The sequence below is a fragment of the Dromaius novaehollandiae genome, chromosome 1 (assembly GCF_036370855.1).
Source record: "Dromaius novaehollandiae isolate bDroNov1 chromosome 1, bDroNov1.hap1, whole genome shotgun sequence".
NCBI lineage: Eukaryota > Metazoa > Chordata > Aves > Casuariiformes > Dromaiidae > Dromaius > Dromaius novaehollandiae.
Window position 1 is genome coordinate 96,022,616 of NC_088098.1, and position 26,830 is coordinate 96,049,445.

At 39.8% G+C, this 26,830-nt stretch overlaps 1 protein-coding gene across 11 annotated transcripts; it reads left to right on the top strand.

The window, feature by feature from the left end:
- Positions 1-4,531: 4,531 nt before the first annotated feature.
- Positions 4,532-26,740, top strand: NXPE3 (neurexophilin and PC-esterase domain family member 3). 11 transcript variants are annotated; one of them, XM_026112353.2, is made up of 8 exons: positions 4,532-4,655; positions 6,952-7,370; positions 7,898-8,110; positions 15,191-15,951; positions 18,049-18,122; positions 21,084-21,290; positions 22,226-22,572; positions 23,132-26,740. In XM_026112353.2, exons 3-8 carry the CDS (start codon positions 8,018-8,020, stop codon positions 23,309-23,311), a joined length of 1,662 nt encoding a protein of 553 aa, XP_025968138.1. In that variant the 5' UTR covers positions 4,532-4,655; positions 6,952-7,370; positions 7,898-8,017; the 3' UTR covers positions 23,312-26,740. The 11 variants fall into 11 exon arrangements, with proteins under 11 accessions (XP_025968138.1, XP_064377617.1, XP_064377587.1 ...); XM_064521547.1 differs by having other exon boundaries at positions 25,233-26,740; XM_064521517.1 differs by adding an exon at positions 4,846-4,985 and having other exon boundaries at positions 6,947-7,370; positions 22,226-23,273.
- Positions 26,741-26,830: the final 90 nt, after the last annotated feature.

The following is a 26,830-nucleotide window of genomic DNA, read 5'->3' on the forward strand; positions in this document are numbered from 1 at the left end:
ACAGTCTTTTTCACTTCAAGAGCATTGCTATTTTCTCTGGGAGCAGAGTTAACACCTTAAAGCTGCACTACTGAGTTTAAATGCTGTGTGTAACAGGGAGAGTATCCTTAATGCTTAAAGTGCTCAAGCTGAAGGTCACTCTTGCCCTTGCTTTTAGATTCACATTTGTAATAGGATCTGACATTCAAATCTTCAGCTGGAGTTGGAAAATGCAGGGTTAAATATCTCTAGTGAGCAGACTCAATTATGATCAAATGGATATAGTTACTCTGAGCTTTATGGGCTAAATTCCTTATGCTTGCTAGGAGCTGAATTTTCTTCTTTGTTTATGACAGTGTGGTTTGAAAAATTCCTATTAATTCTGTATAAACTTATGACCAGATAGTAGGTATTCCCCCCCCCCCCCCCCTTTCACTCAGGTCTTACAGTGTGAGAACTAATTTCTCTATTGTATTGACGTGGCTCTAAAAGTGAAAAACACTGTCTCAGTATATTTTGCTTCAGTACATTTCAAGCTGCCTACTGCATTTCTGAAGGATCTGCAGTGATACAATGTGTTCACTTTGGGTATAGGTAGAAAGCAGTGTTTCTTTGGCATATGTAGGACAGTACATAGAGATCTTAACAGACTTTGCTCTGTGGGCTTCCTCAACTTTATCAGTGTCAGTGGTGGAAGTCTTTATTCTCATTCTCTATCCATAGCTAGGCACAGTTTTTGCCTGTATGCAAGTATTTTCAGTCATGTCCCTGGTGACACTTTGTCATCACTTCCTGCTGGTCTGGCAAGGTGGATGACTCCTGTAACTCTTGCAAGCAACCTCACACATTTCTTGGTCTAGGAGCATGAAGACCAACAGAGTTAACATGACACCCTGTCTGACCGTGCCTAGTGTTCCAGCTGGGCACTCCTTGAATGTTGCTAGGACCTTTTCAGGTACAGCCTGAATTGTTTGAGTAAGAGGGCTTTGGCACTGCTCAAGTCTATCCCCTTTTGCCTTGCGAAGATCCTGTTTGGCAGCTCTTTACACGCAAGATGACAATGATCAAGGAAAGAAATGGCAAAAAGCTGTGTATAGGATGCCCAAGTGAAACCAGGGTCACAGCCTTAGACTTCCACATTTGCTTAATTTGTGAAAATTGGGAAGTCCAAATGATGAAGGATGCCCAGGAAAAACTAAAATCTCTGCGTGTTGTGTTGAAATTCTTCTCAAATTGGATTGAAAGCAATAAACCATTATAAGAACCTAAAGCTATTTACAGATGAACAATTCTGATACAATGTAGGGTTGTGGGGAATGGCAGTCTAACTGTGAAGGATGTTTTATTAGTATTGTGCTAACTGCATTGAAGTAGCAGTCCTTCTGATGTCTCTTCCTGTCCATTTTTGTTATACTAGCTAAAGTTCCCCAGTTCCTTGAGAACGTGCAGCGTATTTTCTGGTGTGGGAAGCATATGGAAAGTGAGCTGAGGAAGCTGAGGATGTTAACTATTTCTTGAGTGTGAAGAGACTGTGAGACTTGAGCAAAAACAGGAGATACTGAGAACCTTCTACAGCCTGAATCATCTCTTCTTCCTTCACTAGTTCCTACAGCTTCTTCAGTTTGAAGTTAATGCAAATGTGTGTGCTATCAGTGCACAGGCAGAGTATTTTCAAGATCCAGTCTGCAGCTGTCTTGTAGTGCTTCTCATCATTGCAGCCTGCTTGCTCCTGATTTCCACATTTTCTACAGCAGATTGGCTGTCCCTGTGACTCTCTGGCTTTACTCACAGTCAGTGACAGTCTAAGTACTTGAAGTAGCTATTCTTTTGCTAGCAGGACATAAGGTATCTTTCTCGCTTGCGATTTAAGATTCATGGTTGCCTGATGCTCTCCCTTCTTTGGTTTAACAGTGTTGATACTAAGTTCAGTGTATATGCTCTGAGCAGCCTTTGGTTGAAATGGCTGTGGCCAAACCCCTTGTCTGGTGGAGAAGGGCTGAGGAGGGCTTGTGTTAGTCCCCAGGGGGAACAAAACTGCCTGGGGCAATGGGAAGCTGTGTTTCCGCTTGTCCCTGGAATAGGGAATAGGGAGTGGTTGACTGAAAGAGGGTCTGCATTAGATTTGCTGGCACAGAAGGGAAGCATAAAGACTGTTTGATGCCAATAGGTAGCTTCTCTGTAGACTTTTGTGGAAGGACTTGGGGAAGCTGGAAGCTGATTCTCCTGATAAGAGCTCCATCCCTTTACAGGTATCGGACGGTGTGAAAAGGATCTGGGCAGCACCAGATCAGCAAAAGAACTTCTTCACCCAAGCCAAATGCCTCTGAGTCAAATATACCCTAGTTGTTGCTCTGCCTAAAACCTGGGGATGCACTGAACTTTGTGTGCAATGTCAGCATTAAGCTGCTATTCTAGGAACTGCCAAGGGAGTGATTTTACTTCCTTGCCCATAATTAAGGATCAGTTCAATAATCCCTGATGCATTTTCTAAGGTACTATGTATTATTGATAATCATTTGCAAGTGGAGGACAGAAGGACAATATGGCCACTGGCTCAGCATAATTTCACTTTACTACATGTAGTTTTGGAAACAGAAATAAGGAAGGATTGGTTCTTGGCCAGTATCTGTCTTTCTGCATTCATCTAAAAATTGCTACCACGTGTTTCTGGTGTGATGAACCAGAAGAGATGTATGCTGAAGCAAAGCACAGTGACAGTTGCTGAAGTTGCAGTTTTTTTTAATTGGAGTGCAGTCCAGGTGTGTCGTGTCATGTCATGTGGACCTCACCAGAGCCACTGATGTTCAAATAACTTAAAAACAAACAGCCTTTCCCAAGGTCCCTTCACAGAGTGTGGGGAACAGATGTTTAATGCTCAATTTATGGATTCTTTATACACAGGAACTTGCCACTTTAGAGATTACAAAAATGTGTTTGATTTGTTAGTAGGTCTTCATCAAGACTATGATAATTTCCTGAGAATTTATGGAAGAAGTGAGTGTGGGGAATATGATTCCCTTCTCCTCCCTGAAGGGTGGTGGAATGTAAAATGCGGCAGAGAATAGCACAGCAGTACCCATTTCCTCTGAAGAAAGCACTAGTTTTGTCATTAATGTCATCTTTCCTCCCCCACCCCTCCCAACATAAATCCCGATCTGTTACAGAAATGGGCTTCTGCCTAGCATTTAACACATCAGATTGTTAGTTTTGCCTTGGGTCTGAATTTGAACCGAAGAGTCTGTAGGAGAATTTGACACACTCGTGAAGGAAGGAAGGATGGACAAGAAATGGCTCTGCTCTAAAACTGATAAACTTGATGTAGAGAGAGACAAAAATCAATACAAAGTATCTTTTCAATATACAGCACTTTTTTAATGTTTTGCTTATACAGCCACATGCTTTTCATTTCTTGACTGATAGTATATTGTACTAATAAAAGCCTGTGCCTGTTGAGGCTATTGCTTTCTATCTCTCTACCACATAATCACCATTGTAATGTGGGGAAAAGAAAAGTAGAAGTGGAATCACTTAACTCATTGTAAATAGCTGTGGCTGGTGAGAAAACAAATTTAGAGGAATATTTAGCAGCCCTCTGTGTGCCTGTTTTTAACCTGTGAAAAAGCTAAGTGAGCTGAGTATTCCTTAGTCAAAATAAAAGATTAAGGAGCATGGGACTTTAACATGTACTCATACAAATAAGGGCTAGTATTTGAATGTTTTGGAAAGGGGTATTTCCAAACTTATGCAATGGTTACAAGAGATGGCAAATCCAATTGCCAGTTGCTTGTTAGCAGATCAAAAATGCCACGTAGCTCTGACGTGCAGTACAAAGTTCACACTGACTGCTTGCCTCTCTTCAAGCATTTTCAAGTCCTGCCTCTAATCTGATTGATTTTTTTTTTTTTTTTTTTTTTTTTTTTGCCCATTCTGCTGTTCTCTATGTGCCTAATTCAACCTGCTGGCCAGCCTTTGCTAGGCTTTTTGCTTCATATTGCTTTGTATTCTTCATATTTGCTTCATGTTCTTTGTGTTTGAGATGCAGCTTTTCTAGCTGCCACCCATATCCACCTTGAGACCCAGGCTGGCTGCAGCTGTGGCCTGCCTTGGAGCCTCATGCCTGCGTGTGGGGTGGCACTGAGAGCCTCCATGCCAGCCCGGTCATGCAATTTGGGCCCCAAAGCTCGGTGCCATAGACCATGTGGGCAGTCACCCATTTGATTGGCTTTGCCTAGTGTGCCTCAAAAATTACAGTGGTGGCTTTTTTTTTTTTTTTTTTTTTTTTTTTTTCCTTAACTCGTTCTCAGGCCTTTCTGGGCAAAAGGGATGCCCAGAAACGTGTGTATGGTTTTATTATTACTATTATTTTCAGCTGTAGCTGAGCGTAGTCACCGCTGCAAAACGCCGCCGGGTGCGGGTGGGGGTGCGGGCCCCTCGGCAGCGGGCACGGCTCAGCTCCCAAGCGCTGCCGCGCGCCATGCGCGGCGACGGCCGTTGCGGAGCGCCACGTTGGGGCGGCTGTTGGGGCTGGGCGAGGCCGCGAGGTGGCGCAATGGCAACGGCGGGTGGCGCCGAGGGCGGGGGAAAGGCGGGCCGAGGGATAAACGGCGAGCCGCCTGCGGGCCGGGGGCGAGCCGGCCTCCGCCTGGCCCCGGGGAGCGGATGGGGCCGCGGCCGCGGTGAGGGGGCGGTGGCGGGGCTTGGGCGAGGGAAACCGGCGGGCGGCGGCGCGGGCCCCGGCCACGGGTGGAGCCGGAGCCGTGCTGGGGAGGGGCGCCAGCGGGGCCGGCGCCGCTGTAGGGAGGCCCGGCGGCCTGGGGCTGTGGGCGGCAGCGGCGCGTTTTGCGCGTCGCTCAGTTTTTCTCTCAGCATCGGCTGCAGGCGCTTCCTGGTGGTGCCCCGTTACCCCGCGGGATGCGAGCCGCTGCGGCAGCCAGCGCCCGGCCGGCCTCGCGGGGCTGCCTAGCCGGCGGCGGAGGTACGCGCCGGGTCGGAAGAGGGGGTAACAAGTACGTTTGCATTGCCAATTGCATTGCCGGCGGCTGTATTTCCTGCTTGCTTTTCTCCCCGTCCCTAACTTGCGGGTGAGGGTTCCTTAAACGTGAGGTTAGAGCGCTTGCACATCGTGTGGTGGAAGCAGGCGCGTTTGCCCAGGCTAAAACTGGTGCAAGAAGCTGCAGCAGAGGCGAGCTCCTGCAGCGGCCCTGGGGTGACCTCTAGGTCCCAGCATGTTGGGGTGGGGGGGAGTTACCATCTCCGCTATGTAGGAGGCGAGTCTGGGTTAGAAAAAAGCCGTAGCAAACGTGCTGTTGTGTAACTAGAGCCGCGCAGGCGACTAGCGTGGATATGTGCCTCCGTGAAGCGGTTTTGCCCTAGTAAATGACAAGAGTTAGTGACTCGTCTGCCTTAGGGGAGTTGCGCGACACCTGTTTGAAGTAGCTACACTAATACGTGCTTTTGTAATATTTCTGACTTAGAGAAATATTAGGGTAGAGAGCTGACCATATTTAATGGTTTAAAAATAGTAATCCTGTAATTGAGCATCAGAGAACTTGAAGACTGTCCATAAAAATGTCCCTGAGCTGTGTTTTTTTGTTTTAACCTTGGGCAAGATGGATAATAACTTGATGTGTAACAAAGTTGAGAGGGGTAATACTTCACTTTTGAATTTTCTGCTATGTACTGTTTACAATTGAGGTGAAAAGCTTTTTCTTTTTTTTTTCCCTCCCCTAACCCTGCATTATTATAGTACCATAAAATTAACTTTGCAGTTAAGGAATTTTAACTGCTGTATTATTTTGCAGCACTGCAAACAAACCACCAACATATGCAGTGTAATAAATTTTTTTGCTGTATTGTTACCAAGGTTATTTTCTGCCTTTTATGTGGATAGCTTCGGAGAACGCTCCAAGGATAGGATAAGAATTTAAGGCTTTTTGATATACTTATGTGCTACCATCATATGAAAAATGAGCTAGACCTGTTATTCATGGATGATGAAAATGAAGTGTGTTAAGGCCTTTAGTGTAAAAAAAAGACAAACAAAAAAACCTATGCAATTTTGTGTTCTAGAATACATGTGACATTTACAGAAATACAGAGAACAGTAACTATTTTTCAGTAACAGAGCTGTATTCTCCCACACATGAAGCTCTGCTTATGATCTTTGGTGGTTATAGTTGGTCCGGACAGCATTTGGAGGAAGAAATGAAAATATGTGGAAGTAGTCTAAATGGCTTTTCTATTTGTGCAGAGTGGCTTTATATTAATTTTCAACATCTTGGGCTTTTCAGTGATTTAAAGGGAATTCTCAGCTCAGAGAGGAAAAAAAAAGAAATTTGCTTTTTCTAAAATGTATTTTTTTCTGTTACTCAAATAGTCATATATAGCCCTAAGTTAGCATTTTAATATATTTAGGTATAGTCATAATCAATTATTGTTTCAAACTCTAGTTTGTATTTTTTACGAACTTAATATTTTTAATTAATGCAGAACTGTTTCAACAGTCACTTTTTTGTTGCTTTCTGTGACTTTAACACTTACTTTAATGAGTGTCTTGCTCTTGCAATGCATGTTCATCAGTCAGAAATACAATCTCTGCAATTCTTTGCAAAGCAGCTGAAGTTATAGTCCAAGTAATCCTTATAAAGCAATTCCATGTGCAGTCTGTTTTGAGACTGTTCTGGCTATATTGGTAGTATTTTTTAGTTTTCTATTTGTGCACATCTAATGCCTGACTTATTAGCTAATTTTACTACTGATATTTAACATATCATGTCTAGTTTAAATTTACGCAGTACTTCTCATACATTCTTAATAAATTGCATAACTTCTCAGTCAAAGTTTATCTCTTCATTTGATTATGTTGATGTACTTGGTAGGTGTTTGTATGAGTAATGCTGCATTGAGCATATGAAGTTTGAAGAGACTGCTGTCTTCTGACTCTCTCCATCTGTTGTCCATTTCCAAGTTTAGAACTTCTCCTTCTGCGAGAATGGTACCCCTATTGCTTGCAAAAATGACTGCCTCAAAATAGTCCCTTAAAAAGGGGGAAGATGTAAGAGTCAAACTGAAGAAGCATCAAGCAGTGAGAACAGGTTTTCAACAGTTTTCAAGTCCATGGTTCTGTAACAGGTCATCTATCAAACAACATCAAGGAAACACTATATTTCATGAAAGTTAAGTTTTATAAAATGTGACTATTCTATTTTATTAGGCAACCTTGCATCTTTCCCAGCAGTCTTTCTTACCATTAGAGCTGTGTGAGAAGTAGTGATGTGAAAAGAATGATAGAAAATCAGAGAGGATATAGTTTAATATTAGAGAAGATTTCTGGAGTTTTCATTCAATCATTCATCCGGTGCATCTAACTGTGGTAGACATCTGGTTAACTGGTAGGTATTCTAGATATTTCCTTCCCTCTCCCCAGCAGAAAGCTGGAGAAAGCACCTTTTATCTCAGTTATGCAGACTTGCTTCACACCTTAGTCTTTACTAGCAACTTCTTGGAATCTCCTATCAGGTAAATATAGAGATGCCGAGCACTATTAGTTCTTGTTAAAATTCTTGGGTTTGTGATAGCTAGATGCTGATAGTGCGGTCCAGCTAAAGGATAAATGGGATGTTTTTTCATACTTGTCAGAAAGAAATCATGTACACTTCTTTTGCTTTTCTTTTTTAATATTAAATATGGATGCGACTGGTTTTATGCTAAGCTTTTGCCATGATCTACCCAAGAGAATTAAGTAACGTAACTGATTGTGCTTAGTGTTTAATGCCATAAAAATCTATTTTGACTTATCAAGTCTATTATTTTTGCTGCACCGCAAAGTTCAGCAGTTTACATACTTTCAGTGTTAAACTCGATTTTCTTTCTAATGTGTTTTGAGAACTTCATATAATCTTTGAAAATGCATTTGCAGGCATGAAGTGGAAGTCAACGGAACTCTGTCGTATGCTCCAGAGACACAATGACATTCATGTTTGTGGTGAATGGAAATCATGGCAGCATCTAACATGGGAGGGAAAGACATGAGTGGACAATGTGGCGGGACTCATTCAGATTGCAAATTTTCTGCCTGCTTCTGGCAGTACTGGCTATTGTGGTGCTGGTCCATAACTTTCTTCAGTTAGAGGTAAGTGAAGCCTGTTTCTTCTGCAAGTAGACTTGAGCAATATTATTGCTGTTTGAGTGTAAGGATAGGACTGTGATTAACAGTTTTTATCTACAACTTGGAATCACAGAAAAATTCAGGCTGGAAGGAAGGGATGTCTGGTGGTCTCTAGTCCAACAGCCTCCTCAAAGAGCAAACTTCAAAGTTGTCTTGGGTTGCTCAGAGTCTTGCACGGTTGAGTTTTGACAGTCTCTGAGGATGGGAGATTCCACGACCTGTCTGGGCAACTGGCTGCACCACACTCATACGGAACAATGTTTTTCTTATGTGCAGTTGGAAATTGCCTTGGTGAGGCTTGTGGTCATTGCCTCTTGTCCTTTCGCTGCATGCTTCTGAAAAGTCTGGTTCCATTTTCTCTGTTGTGAAAGACTGCAATTGGATGCCCTTTCAGCCTTCTCCAGGCTAAAGGAGTCTGGTTGCCTTAGCATCTCCTGTTATGTGATGTAATCCAGCCCCCAAATCACTGCAGTGGTCCTCAGCTGGTCTCTCTGGTACTAGCTGGCCCAAATCCAGACACGGTGTTCTAGATACAGCCTTACCAGTGCTGAGCAGAGGGGAATTATCACTTCACTTGATTTACTGGTTATGCTGGTTTTAATTCATTGCCATAAGGGCTGTGCTCCTGACACGTCTGATTTGCTGTCCAGCAGAATCCCTAGATCCTGTTCTGCAGAGCTGTTAGCTAGCTAGTTGGTCTGCAGCCTGGACTGTTGCAATTTTTTTTTTCTTGGCCTTTTCCTTTTTTCCCCTATTATGTCTGGTTTGCATACTTATGCATTTTGCTTATCATTTTAATGCAGAAGTGGTTTCAAACTGTATCAGTCAATATACACCTAAATAACTGTGGGGGTTTTTTTAATTTTTTTTTTTTATTACTAGGCCAAACTGAAATAAGATTATGTGTTGTCAAACCTTGCTTTGGTGTTGTGCCAGCTCTCCTGGATTTGACCGATTTAATAGAAACTTTCTGTATTTTTAATACAGAGCTGTTTCCCTCCCTTTTTAGGTGGTATCTAAAAGGTACACTGCTTATTTTTTGTAAATCTCATTTGGGGTTTGTATGTACATGTTTTCTGTTGTCTTTTTTTTTTTTTTTTTTTTAAATTAGCTATCATCTGTCTGTTCCAAAAAGGTCCTATGCAAATTATACTAAGATGATTTTACCAACACTTCCTTCTTTTTTTTTTTCTTTTCTTTTCTCCTTTCCTCTTGTTTTAAGACTTTACTTTTAGAGTCAGCAGAGAAAGACAAGTAACACAGTGGTTTGGTATACTTTTCTGTTAACATACTGTCTCTTCTCATCACTGTTTTTAGCAATAACGCTCACAAGTTGCATCCAGTAAGTTCAGTTCAGCCTCCAGTGTTCCATACTCATCAGAAAGATGAACCATATGATACGAGTACATGTGTGACAGGACTAGCTGGTATGTTAAATTGTCACTTAACATGTACTTTTATTATCAAACTTCTACCTCCATGGTGGTGGCTTTGTAGACTATCTGTGGAGTACTTGCTGCACTCTCACAGATCACGGTTTGGAAGCCACTGTCCTGTGGCATCAGATATTGGAAGGGATCACACAGACTACTTGAGATTGGAAGGGACCTTTTGATATCATCTAAGTCCAACCCTTGTGCTCAAAGCAGAATCAACTAGAGCAGGTGTGTACAAAAGATCCAAAGCCCAGCTGTGATATGGCCCAGCTGTGTAATCTTGGTTCAGACTTCTAAAAAAATTGCTAAGTTGTGAGAAAGAGCTATGGTAAAAGTCTGTAAAAAGAAAAGTAAAATTACAGACTGATGTAGGACTGTTGAGAGGGCATTGTCAGTAGCTTAAGGATTCAAGAGGGAAAATGCCAACATGAAAAGGGACAAAATCCTAAAAATTTTGTAAAACTTCATGTTGTCATACACAGTAGCATGCAACTCTAACCCATCTTATTGTGTTGATTTTTCTGAATGGGCCTGCTCTGGTATGGGTTTCTGTCTTAGGCGTAGCTTTCCAGGCAGTCTAGTATAGATTTCTGGCTAATTTTCAGACAGAGATCACAGCCAGAAAAAGTTTTAGAAAGCTTTCGCAGAATAACTGTAATCAAATCCATTGAGGCTCTGGAAGAAGTCTTATTGTTGGTTATTGTTGAAAATGTATTTGTAAACACATCAAACACTCCTCTGAGCATCAAACCATCTAGTCCAAGTTCTCTTTAGCTGGCTATCTTGTTTTTTAAAAAAAATCAAGCTAACCACAAAACATTTGATAGGCTGCTTATTGTGTAATTTGCTTTTTAGTATGGAGTCACCTCACCCTCGAGGTCCAAGGCTAGCCACTGCCTTACAGTACTGGAAGAAATGTCATTGTTTTTGCAAATAGAAGGGCACAGATAAAAATGTTTTATTACTTTCTACAAAGTATCAGGTTGTTGCTAAGGAGTAATGTCCTGATTTTAGGATACAAAAGAGTTTCTATGTGTTTCTGGAGCAGCAGAACCACTTCAGGATTGGTTGTGAGCATGCTTTGATTTAAAAGCACTTTGAAAAGAGAGAATTTGTGGGGAGAGGGAAAGTCTATTGCAAGGATGAAAGAAGAATGATATATGTGAAATCAAACAGTTGAAACTGAACAAAAGAACAAGATAACAAAGTTTCATTTTTTCATTGTTGCTGCTAAATTGCAGGTGCCTGCAAAGGATAATGGCATCATCTTATTCAGATCATTGATGGAACATTAGTCTGTCAGATGATGGCTTGTTAGATTATCTTTGATGCTTGGAATAACTTAGGACCCTCTTAGTGCTGTGAGACAGAGAGTAAAGACAGTGAATTGTTTTCATATCTGTCTTAGGCAACAAATTGGGATAAAGTACCTAAAGCGTAAAATTACTGAATATAAGAAGACTGACCTTTCAGTAATTGGTGTTTACTCAGTTTCATATATTGTATGCTATGTAAATTAAGAATCACTATTGGGGGAACCTGAGTATTTGTTTTTTTCTGCATCTGTCATCTGGATATCTCCTGTGCTCTAATGTTCCAGTGATATATACAGGTTTACAGCAATTGTTCTGAATGTACTAGGCCAAGGTAAGAGTTATAGCTGATGGAGGATATTGTGCTTTGTGATATAGATACAGTTCTACCTTTGCAGAGGTAATTGAAATATTCAGCATTTTCTGTTTATCAGCCACCTACCTTCTTGTATTTAACTGAGGATGGGTCTTCATTGCATGTCTAACCCAAGTCCCCTGTGGTCCTAGAAAATCTTTGACAGTATGATTGTTTACATCCTATTTTTGTGTAATTGGCAGTGAGTATGCAGCTAAAACCAGAGTAACTGAGCTGAAGGTTTCATTAGCCCTCCTGAAAATACATCTTCCTTTTCTCCTGCTCATTCCATGTCTCTCATGCACTGGTAACAGTCTGCTGACTTGTTTATGCTTTATTGACCTGTAATCCATTCTGTCCAGCCTACTTTGCTCAGCAAACATCTATTAAATTACTTTGTGATCACATTTGGGTTCTGGTTAGCTGCTGAATGCAGCAAATAAACAAATATTAGGAATTACACTCAAAATCAAGACATCTTGAATGGAATATATCTGGAAATAAACAAAGTAGGGCAAGTGTTAGCCAGTATAGAGCTTGTATTTAAAAACTAAAAGAACATTTATCATAAGATAAAGGAAGAGGGCTCTGATCATGAGAAATGCTATTTATCTGCCCTACTATAAGAAATTTGACTGTTTTAGCTGCTGACCAGAGTAGAGAGCCCACATTTCTGCATGGCAGGCTTCTGAATGCACTTCATATGATTTCTTAACATAAAGAAGTAAGAGAGATTTGGAAGTGCTGCTTAAAGAGGGGACAGGGAATGGGGTGGGGTACTAATCTGCCCCAGAGCAAACCACGTATATCTTACAGGTAGGAGAGCTTGAGCACTTGTTTGGAGATGACCCTGGGAAGCACCTCAGAAAGGAAGACAGTTGAGAAAGCTTTTCTGCCCCAGTCGTGGAACTTTGATACTGTAATTTACTCTGGAGCTTTCCCTGCCTTAACTGGAAAAGAGAATCTCTGTAATATTTTCTCCTGTGAATGGCATGCACAATGTAGCTTGCTTTTTACAGGTTAGCTTATAATGTTGCAGTAAGAGTTGGTCTTGTTTGGGCTTGGAAGAGGGACGTGAAGATGAACAAGCATGTTATAAGAAGAATTGTCCTTCAGATTGTTGAAGAAGCTTTGGTCTTACCTTCACAGAGGTTTTTTCCCCTTGAAAATTGACTTAGGTAATACTTGTGGTATGGTCTATTCTGCATAATGGAGCATTACTTGGAGATGTTGGAGCTGAAGTGACAATGCTAATCTGGGACTTCAGCTGAATGCAAGTTAAGAGCCTTTTTGGCATGCCACTGGGCCTACGCTGTGCAGAGGGACTGCTTTAGAGACCCTGAACTGTATTCTCTGCTCTGTTTTGTGAACAATGGTTCATTGGCTCAATGGTGTCTGCACCCTTTCCCACTAGAAGATACAGATATGACCTTGGAGAGACTTCACAAAGGCTAGCTAGCTCATAAAGAACATCTTGTAAATCTTTGACAGAAAGACTAACTTAAAAACCCTAAGGAAATTTAGAGAAGGTTTAAATAGTGATAGGCCTGTTGTAAGGTCTTCTTAAATAGCTATGTGTCTTGTTTGTTTGGAAAGCATTTCCCCCCCCCCCCCCCCCCCCCCCCGTTGAAGTACCAACTGTTGAAGAACCAACAAAGCCCTGAAAGGAGAAATTTTGTCTCTTGAGAGCTGGCTCTGAACCCAAGAATTACACACATGCACATTTTCTCCCTCCCGCCCCCACAGGAAAATGGTTAAATATTTTTTGCTGACTCATGCATAATCGACAGCCTGTTGCATTAAAATATATAGTTAATTGTTTCAAAAGCTTTCCATTCAGTGCCCATCTGATAAACAAATATTATCTGTGCTATGTATATGCATGCGCTAGTGAAAGGAAGAGGTGGTGAAGATTGTGTTGAAAATTTGGTTTCAAAAAATAGACACAATGGCTTAATTCGAGAACACAGGGAGACAAGATTTAGGGTTGAAACGTACCAGTGTTTCATTCTCAGCTTTGCCTGAAATTTACTGGATTAATGGAAGTAATGCATAGTCATTCATCTGCATTTTTGCCTGCTGTGATGGAAAATGGAAATACTTAGGAATTACCTCAATAGACTTCAGGGAAAGTTTGTCAAATCCTAGGTGGAAGTGTAAAATAGAGGCAGAAGGTTCTGTTATAAAATTTTGTGTATCTGTGAATACCTATCAATTTACATTTTATAGTTAAAAGGTAACAAGTTACAATTTACGTTTTATAGTTAACATGGATATCAAACAAAGTAAGAGGATAATCGTCACATTGGGATTTGGATGGATATACAGAATCTTCTCTTAAGCTGATCAAAACTGACTTCTTATGTGACAGGCTTCAAAAGCCTGTAAGTTATTAATACTTTGTTAGGTTTACCTTTTTCCTAGAAAATATTTTGAATTTCTGTGTTGTTCAAATGACTTTAATATACTGACAAATTCAGATAAAATATATCAGAAGAGGGGAAACTACTTAATACATACATGTACGCTATGTGACATTAAATATGGACTAAGTAACGTTTAAAACAATAAATGAAGTCTTAATGTGAGTACTGGGAATTTGAGTACATTACTGAACAGTAAATTATGGAGGCGATGAACAGAAAACACTAGGTTATACATAAGTTAAACCAAAAAACCCCCTAAATACTGTATTTTTTTTTAGCAGTTTCTCAAATATAATGTAGTATATTCTCTGATGCCCTATGCATCATATGTTGTATAAATCTTTGCTTGAAAAAAGAGTTGACGTAGTTTGCTGCTATATGAAATGTGAATATAGATAAGTTCTGTTATATACAGCTGATAATTGCTCATTATCTGATGATTTTGTGCATATTTGAGGTGTAAGGTTGGGTGTGCTGATTAGAAATCTCATAGGTAACCCTGGAGTCTTAGTGACTGCGGTAAGTTATACCTTTTCCTAATGCAAACCCACAAAGTTGTGCAAGGTCGTGAAGAGGACGGTATCTGTTTTTGTATATAAATGGTTTTAGACACTGTTCTCTGAAGTCACAGCAAAAGTACCCTTCTCTTAGCCTAATGTAATATTTAACTTTATGAATTTTTAAACACTTCTGTGTGCTGGGGGATGCTGCTTTGCCTGTGTTTCATTTAGCTCTAGAAGTGGATGTATACAGATTTATTTATTTATTTATTTTCCCTTCTCCTTTTTTTGGTCTGTATAGTCCTAGTTTGTCCTAGATTATTTTATTCACCCTCCAGATTATGAATTCATTGCCCCTGAAATGTTCCTTTCTTCTCTGTCCCTTTCTTTCAATCTGTACTTGACAAAGAAGTCCATGCTCCAGCTAGTTAATAAGAAGCAATGTGAGGGTGACTGGATAAGTGACCACAGCTGCTATGTGTAGCAGGCTCTTCTAGAAGGACATGTGAAGGCTGCATCAGATTTATCTGCAGTCATTAGACTCAAAGGTCACTAGTCTCAAAGAAACTCTATTTTCTTGTATGGTATTGGGGAGATATTTGGCCTTATTGTGCTTTAAGACTAAAGTGTTACTATAGTAAGGAAGTTAAATGTTAATTATCCTTTACTATTTAATCGTAGGACCTTGTTGCCATTTTCACACTACTCATATTTACAGAATACACTGGTGTCCAAAATATTACCACAGAAAATGTTGGGCATGCTTTATAGAAAAGCCTCTTTGCCACCGCAGGATAAAATGGCCTTTGGGTAACCACCAATTGCATACCTGTTTTCTGTTGACCTGTTTGTTGACCCATGGTCAAGGTAATGAATTTGTGTGTTCTAGTACAGTTGCTGCATTTGGTCAGCTTCAGATCTATGTAAAGCAAAACACAGTTCTTAAGATCATTTCCTGTTATTCATAATGGTTCATATAATAGCACAGTTTCAGGTAATTTTTTTCCTTCCCAGCACCTAGATGATGTCACGATTTCAGGGTCAAATTGGATAACAGAAAACAGTGACCAGCGTACTCTGTCACAGACAACTAAAATTGCCAGGAAGCTTTACTGTGGTTATGAGCGGCAGACTTTGTCCAAGAGAGAACAAGCAGAAGAGGAATCGTTGCTTGCTGCTATACAGTGGCCAAAACCTCCTGATGGCAAAATCACTTTTGTACAAAGCACTGATCCTGCACGTAGTGATTTTGTGATTGTGAAACCCAGTGCACTCTTTAAGGTGGGTGATCAGTTAGAGGTGCTGGTCCGGATGAAGGATTTCCAAGGAAAACCCAAGCAGTATGGTGGAGACTATCTACAGGCACGAATTCACTCTCCTCTGCTGAAAGCTGGAGCAGTGGGAAGGGTTGTGGATTGCCTTAATGGCTTCTACAAGGTCTTTTTTACTTTACTTTGGCCAGGAGAGGTCAAAGTATCTGTGTCGCTTGTCCACCCGAGTGAAGCAATCCAAGTCCTCCTGCGCTTACGAGAAGAAAGGCCAGACAGAGTCTATTTTAAAAGCTCGTTCAAGTCTGGGAGATTTTCGGAAACCACTGAGTGCAATGTGTGTTTGCCTGGAGATCTCCCGGTCTGTAACTTCACAGATCTCTACACGGGTGAGCCGTGGTTCTGTTACAAGCCACGGAAACTGTCATGTGCCAGTCGGATCAGCCATGCCAAGGGTGGATATCAAAAAGGTCTTCTGACACAAGAGGAAAGTCTCTTTTTCCAGAGGTACGTCTGTTCTTGAATTTATCTGCACTCAGTCAAGTAATCTATCCTTTCTAAAAAACAAACAAATGAATTTAAGGTTAATGGTGAAATGTGATAAATTGTCAGCCTGAGAGGAGGTGTAATCTAATTCTATCTAGTTGTTTGATGCGAGTTGTCAGATATTCCCTTCCCCTCCATACAGTTGTGCAAGAACACAGTAATCTTAAATTTAAGAAACCCGAATATAGTTCTGTCTCTAGGCTTTGAATTCAGCCTTGAGTGCACCTGCTAAATTTCTCAAGAGCATGCTGTCCAAGTCTGGTGGTGGTTTTGGGGATTGTTTCCTTTTTTGTTTGTTTTTGTTTTTACATCTGTGCTTACAATACCAACAACTATACTTTGCGTTCTTTTTTTTTTCTTTTTTTTTGACAATATGAACTACGTATTTTAAAAAAATTCAGTTCTTAAGCTTATTTTTACACAAACTGTTAATGGCTCTTGTCGTCAGCAGAGGCCATCTTAAACATAATGCGGAGTGTTCCTTGTTGCTCAGTCCGACCTTCAAATCTTAGGCATCGCTTTACGTCAGTCGTGATAAAAATACTTGGTAGAACAAACTACCGAACAGTAGATGCATAAGAGGAAATGGTTTGTGCATGCCATAAAAAGTATTGAATTAAAGTAGTTCCACAGTCTTTCCTTCTGGATTCTGTTTTCTTTTTTTCTCTCTCTCTCTCTCTCTTTTTTTTTTTTTTTTAATCTTTAGTGTGTAGGTAGACATGACAGGACTGCTTTTTGTCAATACTCTCAGCTGAAATTAAACTGAGTTAGCTCCCATGTAGTGTCAGAAGTGTAGCCATGGGTTACTGCCTTGACCTCCAAAACAGCAACCATAGGAGAGTTTTGACTTCCAGCAGTGTCTACATTTGACTGGGAAAGATTTTAGAGTAGCTGCTCCAAATAGTTTAATTAGAAAAGTGTGTGTGTATGTATATTGGTAGCTGAAGACCAGAAATCAAAAACAAGCTCAGTGGAATTGGTTTTTTGGCTATTATAAAATTTGTAAGCAAGTGTTTCAACTTCCTGTGCCTCAGGTGATTCACATGTAAAATATAGCTGATATCAGCAGTGTTTCCGTTTCCAAATGGGGGTGGGAACTTTTGTTTTTGGTGTGTTCAGCTTTGAGATCCTCGACTGAAATGGTTTATAGATATTCAAAATAGTTTGTTTATTTCTTAAAAGGAAAAAAGTCAGAAGGGGTTCTCTTTAGGGGGGAAAAAAAAGGAGAGAGAATTTAGCATTAAACCTCTGTCTTTTGCAGCTCCACAGAATTGATGTGTAACCAACACAAAATCATCAGATTTCACTGATGTTCTCAAACACTTCTGGGGCCACTTAGTGTCAGGAGGCTGAACTTTGTTTCTGTATGCAGTAAATTGCTGTACTACCAGATGATTTTGCTGCTGGAGATCTCTGAAGTTGGCTGGACACTGACTGATGCTGCAGTTGCCCACAGAGGCAGGTCACACTACTGGTAGCATAGCCTAGAGCTAGAATTGCAGATCATGGTGGTGCTGGACTGCTGCAAGCTCTGCGTTGTGCTGCAGAGCGAGCTGTGGGATTACGGAGGCTGAAAACAGTAACTGCCTTGAAAAAAGGTATTTACTGTGGTAAGCACCTACAGAGATCCGGCAGAGCTGGGAGCTGCTGCTGCAGTACACCCTTTTCAAGTGGTTTGCCTCCTGGACACGTACCACAAGCTGGGAATTTCCAATCTTTGTGGTAACTCCCCCAAAGCATATAGCAGACTTCTGATAACTTGATATACTGCTTTATCTAGGTTTGTGTTAGTAAAAATGTGCATGAGACTTGTGTCCTAGTGCTACTAAATGTTGAATTCTGTCTGAGAACAGTGATAGTGGTCAGAAGGAAATTAATGCATAATGAATTCAGTTATAGAAAGTAGGGTAAACTTGAGAGAAAAAGAAAAAGAAAAGAAAAAAAAAACCTTATTGTGAGTCCTGTGTGCCTATTCAAAGTTGGTTAAGAAAAAATTAGGTTAATACTACCTTGAAATTTTACAGCCTTACTATATTATTATTTCAATTTTTGTTCAAGTGATGTGAATATCAAAAGGCCAGTGTTCCCCAGTGGACCTGATTCAGTGATTGTAAAGCCCAAGGCATTTACAGGTAAAGTAAACTTTATAAGATTCTTGTTTGTAATTCATTTTTAAAGTCATAAAAAGACCAATCGGCATGAGTTAATAATCAGTTGATTTTTTTCCTCGCATAGAGTGGAAATAAATGTTTAAAATCATATTGAGAAAATGGAGGTCTTTCAGTGTTACTGTAATGTAAGCTCAGGACTATTAACAGAGTGCATCTAAAATTATGTAGCTAAACAGGATTTTTGGCAAATAAAAAGAAATCCTGAGTTTGCCATTTTCCTGCCAGAGGTGTCTTTTTTTCTAGCATTTATTTAGAGATGTAAAACGTCTTACAACAACTGCTTGCCATACTCTCAAGTTAATCTACCAAAAGCAGCTTTGAGGTTTTGTTTCATCATTTTCTTTTGCTAAGAATTTTGTGTAATAGATTTTGATAATTTGCCTAAAAGTATTATCATCATTGGTGTTACCACAGGGTCTAGGAACCTACAGTTGTGGACCAGAACCTAATTGTTTTATACTCCTAAAAAAACCCTGCAAAAAATGTGATACACAGAGAGCTCCTGCTTAATTGAAAGCTTTTCAAACTGTTTTTCTGTCAGGCTGCAGGAAATGTATAGTCATGACTTGAGCAGTAAAGGCTTAATAGAAAACAACCTACAGCATCTCTTGCTTTTAGTTCTGCTATTGCAGACGCTAAAAGACAGAGTGCTGTTATTACGGCAGCAACATTTGTCCCTTTTCTTTCTCCAGACCCTTTAGATGAGGTTTTTTTTGTTGTTTCACAATTGCTTAGTTTTTCTTTATTTCCTCTTAGAAACTAATGCAAATTTGAGATTTAATGGTATCACCCTTCTGTTTTGGTGGCACAGTTACCAAGGGTGACGCCTGCTTGCATTTCTTTAGGATTAATGATGGATTAGGAAGTGTTGATAAGGGAGGCACAGTATTCCTCAGGGAAATTCCTTCCAGCAGAACAGTCTACATAGAATAAACTTAACACCATGGAATAATGATCATGAATGTTTGGATTTCTTAGGATTGATGCACAATTAAATTAATTGCTTTGCCATTTGATTTGTTGCAAATACATTTCTGTTTTGGGGGAAATATGATAAAGCTTATTTTTAAAACAGAGTCAAAATTATCTTTTCTTCTTCCCTCCTGCTATATCATAGCCTGCTTTTTAACCAGTACCTTTTCTGAAATACAAGCTTCTGCTTTTATTTTTGGACTGCAATTATTCAGATTGGAGCTTTTACCTAAAACCTGAAAGTAATGACTTTCTGACTTCTGGAGCAGAACTGATAAGATACTGAGAACAGAACTGAGATGTTGGTGTTAGGTTTACTGTGAGGCACCAATAAGCTGTTCTAATTTTATATGTGTATACATCTAACCTAAGAATCAATTAAATAAAGGTAAAAAAATACACACTTTTTACATCGAAACTTAAGAAACAAAAGAATTGAAGCTATGAATTCACATTATGAAATAGTCTTTAATCATGTGCTGGGGTTTTTCCTTTCTCTTATAGGATTCTTGTTTCATTCAGATCGGATGACTGAACTTCACTAATTGGGGTTTTTTATCTTCCTTCGTTCGGCCTGGTGCCTTATTTACTTCATACTATTTAAACAATTATCTGAAAATAAAACTACTAATTTTCTAAAGGCTTTTTCTGTGGCACTCGTGACTATATTGTTTGAGCAATGCAAACACAGCATTAGTATGCCTTTACAGTGTCCCTGTGAGATGTAAGAAGGCTAAGATCTACTGGTGTAGGACACAACAGAAGGTTGCATAGAAACATTAAGTCCCAAAATGGCATTTACTGATGGGTGTTTAAAGATGCCTAAGGTCTGATTTTTTTGAGTGGTTAGAGATTTTTGGCTACATCTATGCTATAATTTAAGCATCTACTAGGGGATGCTTCTAGGCACTGGAACTCTGCTGCCTGTACTCTTATGTAGTTAAAATGGTCCTTGGCTTTATTTTTGCCTATGGCAATCCATACCTTTCCAAATAGTTGCAAGTTAGGACATGCCAGGGACTGTTCTTAATAAGTAGTTGCCATGCTAAGGTAGCTAAAAGCTTAAATGGATGGCCATGGCTGTACCTTGCAGCTGGATTTGGCGCTAGGGAACAGCTCCACGCTTGTTCCATTTGCCGCTATAGATGTTGCCATTGAGAACTCTTATGTTCAGACTGCCCGTCCCAGGCAGTGAAAGGGGAAAGGGGTCTGTAGCAGAGGGAGAGTCTGAAATCTATGGAATTAGAGACTGCCATAATTCATAAATGCAAGGGGTACAGCCAAAATTCTTGGTGATAGCTTTAGCTCTGGCATTTCCTCATTTTGGAGTCCTTATGATTCAGACTTCATTTTTTTCGCATGTGTGGGTGGAGGAGGAGTGTCAGTATGTGTGTTATTCCATAGGTGGATTTTTATTTTTTTTCTCTTTTCTTCCACTAGAGGGAATAAGTGCACTTTGGCAGAGAGTACTGCAGGTACTTGTTGACAACAGAGGAATAGTGAGGCTTGGGGATTCTGGGGTCCTGTCCAGACTGGAAGAATTATGTTCTCTGCTGATCTTCCAGCCTGTGTCCCCCTGTACCTTTTGCACCCAAGACTGAGCACTTCTGTCTAAAGTGTGAAAAATGGCAGGTGTTTGTTTTTACTTTTTTGTCATTAGAGATAGCAGTTAACTTAAACTGTAAGTGGTCAACCAGCTCTGTCAGTAACTGTGAGTTTTGCTGCAGAAGTAGAGGGGAAAAAATACTTTTATGTACTGTATAGAAATGTGATGCTTTGAGCTTTTTTTTAATCTGTATGGTATATTATATTGACTTGCTTTAAGTTAGGAAAGATGCTCTTGCTTTAAGTTAGGAAAGATGCTCATACATCACTGGCTATATGCCCATGAAGGTTATGGAGGCTATTTTTGTTGTTGTATGTTAACTTAAAAGAATTTTCCTCTTTTAGATTCAAGCGATATGGACAAAGCTGAAGATCCCAATGTTTCCCCTTCTGGTTATTATTATCAAGACCAGTGGAGGCCCAGAACACACAGGATCCATCATTTTAATGAGTCAGATGATATTACCAAGTGCTTACAAGGAAAAGTAATCCACTTGTTTGGAGACTCTACAATAAGGCAGTGGTTTGAATATCTAACAGCATTTGTTCCAGGTTATTCTTTTTTTATTTGGTTTTGTCCTTGTAAGGCCTTTGCAAAGCTATTTCTCACATCTCAGATACAGAGTTGGTCTTTTTGAATGCTAATGGCAAAATAAAGAGGAAAGACAAAACATCATCACAGGTGCTGGCAGAAAGGCAGTCAGTCACATTTTTGAGCAGACATTTACAGTGTCTGCTCAACTGCATTGGAAAGAGGGCCACAACGTACCTGCAAAGTTGTCATTATAAAAAGTTCCATCAGTGAAGGACTCTGCTGTTAGCACTGTGAGTTAGCGTGTGGCCACCAGGTGGCACAGGGTACCTGCGTAAGGCCTTGCAGGAGCCCAAAAATACTAACTCTGGAACAGAGCAGTAATTGACTTCTGTTACTGTTAGGTGGTTTTGGACTCTTTCTTCCATTTCCCTTATTTTTAGCTTTTCCTTAAATAACAGAGCTTCAGTAGCCAATTAGACATTACTCTGTCACGTCCCATCCCCCTCCCCCCCCCCCCGCATGCAATTAAGTTTTGTTGAAATGCAGACGTAGAGAATTGTTAATGCCTACAGGTTAAGTACACTTCAAATTTAATGGAGTCCCAAAGTTGCTAGAAGGCTTCCCATTAACACTGGATTCAGAGGGCAGCTCTGACTGAAGGTGCTTATTTTGAAAGTTCCTTTTTTACAAGAGAAAAGAAAGAAAAGCAGTCTGGGAAGCTAGAAAAAGGCATTGGCATCCCGGTGAAGCTGAAGTGTGCTGTCTTGCTAACTTCAACACCCATCTCTGAAATACGTAGCTAGCACATGTACAATGCTCACCTTCTTTTTCATTTCAGGGTGCTGAGTATTATGTTCAGGTTCCCTTGTCTATTGTTACTGTTGCCCTGTGGCCATAGCATAGTGCAAGGTGGCATAAGAGAGAGAACTAATGCTTGTTCTTGGGTTTTCAGATCTAGTGGAATTTAACCTGGGGAGTCCTAAGAACGTGGGCCCATTCATGTCTGTGGACTTGAAGCGCAATATCCTGCTGAAGTTCCGCTGTCACGGGCCACCCATTCGCTTTACAACAGTCTTCAGCAGTGAGCTGCGCTATATTGCTAATGAGCTGAATGGCATTGTGGGTGGCAGAAACACTGTGATAGCCATAACTATATGGTCCCACTTCAGCACTTTTCCTGTGGAAGTGTATATCCGGCGGCTGAGGAACATTCGCAGATCAATTATTCAACTGCTGGATCGCAGCCCCAAGACTGTAATTGTCATCAGAACTGCCAATGTTCAAGAGCTTGGGCCAGAAGTGAGTCTCTTCAACAGTGACTGGTATTCCTTTCAGCTTGACTCTGTCATGAGGAAAATGTTCTCAGGAATTGCCGTGCACTTTGTGGATGCCTGGGAGATGTCTCTGGCTCATTATTTGCCACATAACTTGCACCCAAAAGAAGTCATTGTTAAGAATCAGATAGATGCATTTCTATCTTATGTATGCCCTCTACAAACTTAGCACAATTAGGTATCCCTATTACATTGTTTTACTGTAGCCAAGGTAAAGTTGCTCCTTGTCAGAGCTAGCAAACTATGCTGGATGGTGTGGAGGAACTCTGGTTATTGCAGTTGTGTGCAGTGTCAGTTGGCTGGCCTTAGCTTTGTGTAGCTCTAAAGGACAGTGAAGAGGAGCTGACTGTTCAGGCCATATCTTCCTGCACAAGGTTGGTTCCTTTCAACCTTATTATTCATAGATTATTAGACAGCTCCTTAAATTAAATGGACAAGATTTGATAGGAAAGTATGTGGGTTATTAGCTTCACTGGTTGCCTGCACTGCATGCCTAATCTGTACAACACTGATTCTGTTGCCAGAGTCTTGCTGCCCAAAACTGTGTGGAACACAGGAAAGAGATTTTTGGGAGCAGTCTTCCTCTCGACGTTCCCGGGTTGGAGAGACATCCCCTCCAGTCATACATCAGTCAGAGAAGCACAGCGTGCAATGTCTGCTCTTGTTTCAAAGCCCTGATTAGAAATCTGAAGGGGGTATCCTAAAACTACTAATACCAATCAAGGAAGCACAATTAAAATATCTATCTTGTTTATCAAGTCATCAAGAGTGTTTGCTGGAGTTTAATAGAGCACACTAATCGGGCACCCTCGGTGTTTTCAGATAGGTGCTAAATAATGCAAATAGCCAGCACTTTAGTTTGGGTACCTGTACTACTGTGCTCATCCGAGCTTTGATACGCTGTCTACTTCTTGCTTTATCTGTAATGGAGAAATGTGTATATGACTATTTAATGAAGACACCATCTCAGGTAGTTTCTGGAAGTTAAAATTAAAATGGTAGGTATGCCTACTCAAAGCTTAAGGTACTTCCTAATGAAAATGTTTACTTTCTCTGTTAGATGAACCTACTCTGTTATGTTCTGGCAAAGCTGGGCTTCCGCATTTGGTGTGGAGGAGCCAATTGACTTGAATGCACTTGACAATGTCTGGCAATGAGTAACAGTATAAGCCTGTCACACACTAGTGTCAAGGCCATACGACAGCTCCCTCCCTCCCTCCCTCCCTCTATTTGGCAATTCTTTTATCACTTATTCATCAGCTTCACTGCTGCCAATACAGATGGTAAAAAACAAAACACCACCACCAAAAAAAACCCCAAAAAACCAAACACATCCAGTGTTGTCCTCCATATGGATGCTTGGTAAATGCTATTTTACTAGTATTAAAGTTGGAGGCTTTTGAGCCTCTTGGAGTGGTGTTTTCTGCTGCTAATTTGATTGAAGCTGTCTATAGTTTTAACTCATGGCACTTTGGTTTAATGATTTGATTAAATTCAACCTGCCAAAAAAACTACAGAGAAGCATTCAGTGTTGTCTTATTTCTGATCCCACTCAAGCCAAAGGTTGTCTTTGCCAGTGGTTTTACCAAGAAATGTCTTAAGATAGAATGAAGTGCTTCTGAAGTTCATCATGCTTAAAGAGAATATGAAAGTTGATTCTTTCGGGAGCAAACTGAGCTGATGAAAGTTAATAAGATAAATTGGTAAGCTGCATGGAGTGGAATAATTGAAACTTCATCATATTAGAAATGTTTTACTCTGCCAGATTTCGTGCTATGTTTGCGAAGACTGTGCTCTTATTGCTGGAACCCGAAGAGAACTAATGCTACCAGCTACAGAGACAGTGTCTTATGTTGTTTGTTCATTTTAAAGGACAACTGAGAACTGTTTTCAAAACGTAAATGCTTTTAGCATCTGAAAGTCAGTAGCATCTGCTTATAAGCTTACTAAGTTTAAAAAGTTTAAAAATGACAAGAGGAGATGCATACACATAGATAGCATTGACCCTTACCTTTCCAGATCACAGTTAAGGAGGTCAGATTTGCCAGTTGTCACTGACAACTGCCTCACAAGGTATCTGTCCATATATTAGCTTTAGGTAAGTTTTTCTTACTTTAATATGTTAATGGAAATTTATCCTCTGCTAAAAAGAGACCACACCAATTCAGGTCTGGGAAGGTAAACCACCACAATGCCAAAATGACCTTTCATGTTTTCCAAGTGTGTTTTTTTTATGATAGGTAGAGCATAAAGCTTTCATCCTGAATAACAAATCTATCCAATATCCATATGTTAATAAACAGAAGACAGTTAAAGCTTAGACTTTGAAGGAAAATACTTCATTTGTGGACTGGCCCTTTGGTTTTCCTCATAAAGTCATATCATGTATGAATGTGCTGTGGGCTGAATGTTGTAGTGTTCACTACTGTTCCTCAACAGCAACTTGTTGTAGCTATTCGCTATCAAGAGTAAATAGGTAGGAACAAATCTCTGAATGTTTTGATATTTGAGGGAGAAAGAGTAGGATTGCTATTTGCAATGATCTCTAATCACCTTCTGGTAGAAGTAGTAGTAATCTTTTAGATTAACTCGGTTAATTCTTTTTAATAACTGATTAACTTTTAGGTCATGAAGTTGGAGAAGATTGCCAGTTAATTTGGAATGAGGACCAATATTTAATTTCTTTTGGGTCCAGAAATAGAAAGGAGAAGGGGAGAAACTGAAGAGTTATTAACGTTAAAACAAGATGAAGACTATGCTTTTACATGTCATTCAGTTGAACTATAAACATGTTCTTGTTTCTATTCTTTTCCTCTTGTTACAAGTTGCACCAGTTGTATATGTACTGTGTGTAGAAGTGTAATCACAAGCAATAATATATTTTAAAATCATTTTCTGTCTTTAAGCTTTTAAGCTTCTAAATGGATTTTAATGGGGACTTAGGTTAAGCTGTTGGTTATTTTTCAAATTTATTAATATGAAATAGGACTGGAAGGGAATTTCTGGGTTATCAGGCGTCTTCCTTCATATGTAAAAATTCATCTCTGTCATGAGACTTTCAATGCCTTGTTTTCTATTTCTTTCCATTTTCTTCAGTTGAGGGGAAGAAATTGTATTAGATACTTGCATTCTCACCCTGAGCCTTTTGATTATTAACCTTTCAGGAGCGAGATCCTCCCTGCCTTTTTTTATTATTATTCAATACCCATCTCATTTAAATCCCAGTGAAAAGACTTTATTTTTATGGTGTTTATCAGAAGATTTCAGAGCAATTTATAAAATGGTTGATGTGAAGCATAATTTCTGTTTTACAGATGAGACTGCACAGTGATTTTTCTGCTCCTGATCATTTTGAGAATTTTTGTATTGTGTTGGGCAGGTTTATTAGTGAAAATGTTTGTTTAATTGTTGGCGAAGAGAGAGGCTAAAAATCAGAAATTGCCATTATTTTTTTTCAAGTTTTCAACTGTTTCCAGTTTCATCCATTATGCACTGTTGCACCTTTGCTTTATGAGATTCAAATTACCATTTTTCAGTGTTCTTAATTGTTAAACGTAAGTATTTCAAAAATGAGAACTTTAACTTACCAGAAGGGTTTGTATGCCTTCTTATGTACTACAGATGACACTTTTATTTTGTATGTGTGACAAAACTAAAGATTTGAAGTTGTCTCCTGGGAAGGGTGAGGGTATTGGGGTTTTTGCTTTGTTTTTGTTGCAGAAGTGTTTCTTAAAATGTCTTTTCACTCATGATAATTTAAGTAACAGCAAAAAAGTTAAATCACAAATGAATATTTAATTTGTAAAGCCCTTACTTGCGAAGTCCAGGTCACTTCATGCTTAGTTTTGCGCTCTTATGTATATTTAAACTGTTTGGGAGATGCTATCATCTGTTAGTCACAGTGAAATACTCTATATCTATATGTTAGAAAAATAACTTATTTTCAAAGGGTTTTTTTTTCTAATATATATAGATATGTTATGGAAGTGCTTACAATACAAAGGCAGTTCTAATGTATTTTCTTTCCTGATGTGTGATCAAAAAATATTTAAATCACCAAGATGCTCAAAGAATAAAAAATTTCTAAAGAAGTGGGCAAGTTTGTGCTCTCTTATTAAAACTCTTTCCTCTCATCTAGTCTCTGTGTATCTTGTTTATCTAACCCCACATACTTTCCTTTCTATTTTTACAGTTGCTCAGAAGTGTGTCATATTTCCCTTAGT

What these genes read in the sequence shown, in the direction of transcription:
- NXPE3 (XM_064521517.1), top strand. Translation starts at nt 8,018, where the DNA reads ATGTGGCGGGACTCATTCAGATTGCAAATTTTCTGCCTGCTTCTGGCA. An exon ending in GAAAGTCTCTTTTTCCAGAG is followed by an intron (nt 15,952 to 18,048) that starts GTACGTCTGTTC and finishes TTTTTGTTCAAG; the next exon opens with TGATGTGAATATCAAAAGGC. An exon ending in TCTAACAGCATTTGTTCCAG is followed by an intron (nt 21,291 to 22,225) that starts GTTATTCTTTTT and finishes TTGGGTTTTCAG; the next exon opens with ATCTAGTGGAATTTAACCTG.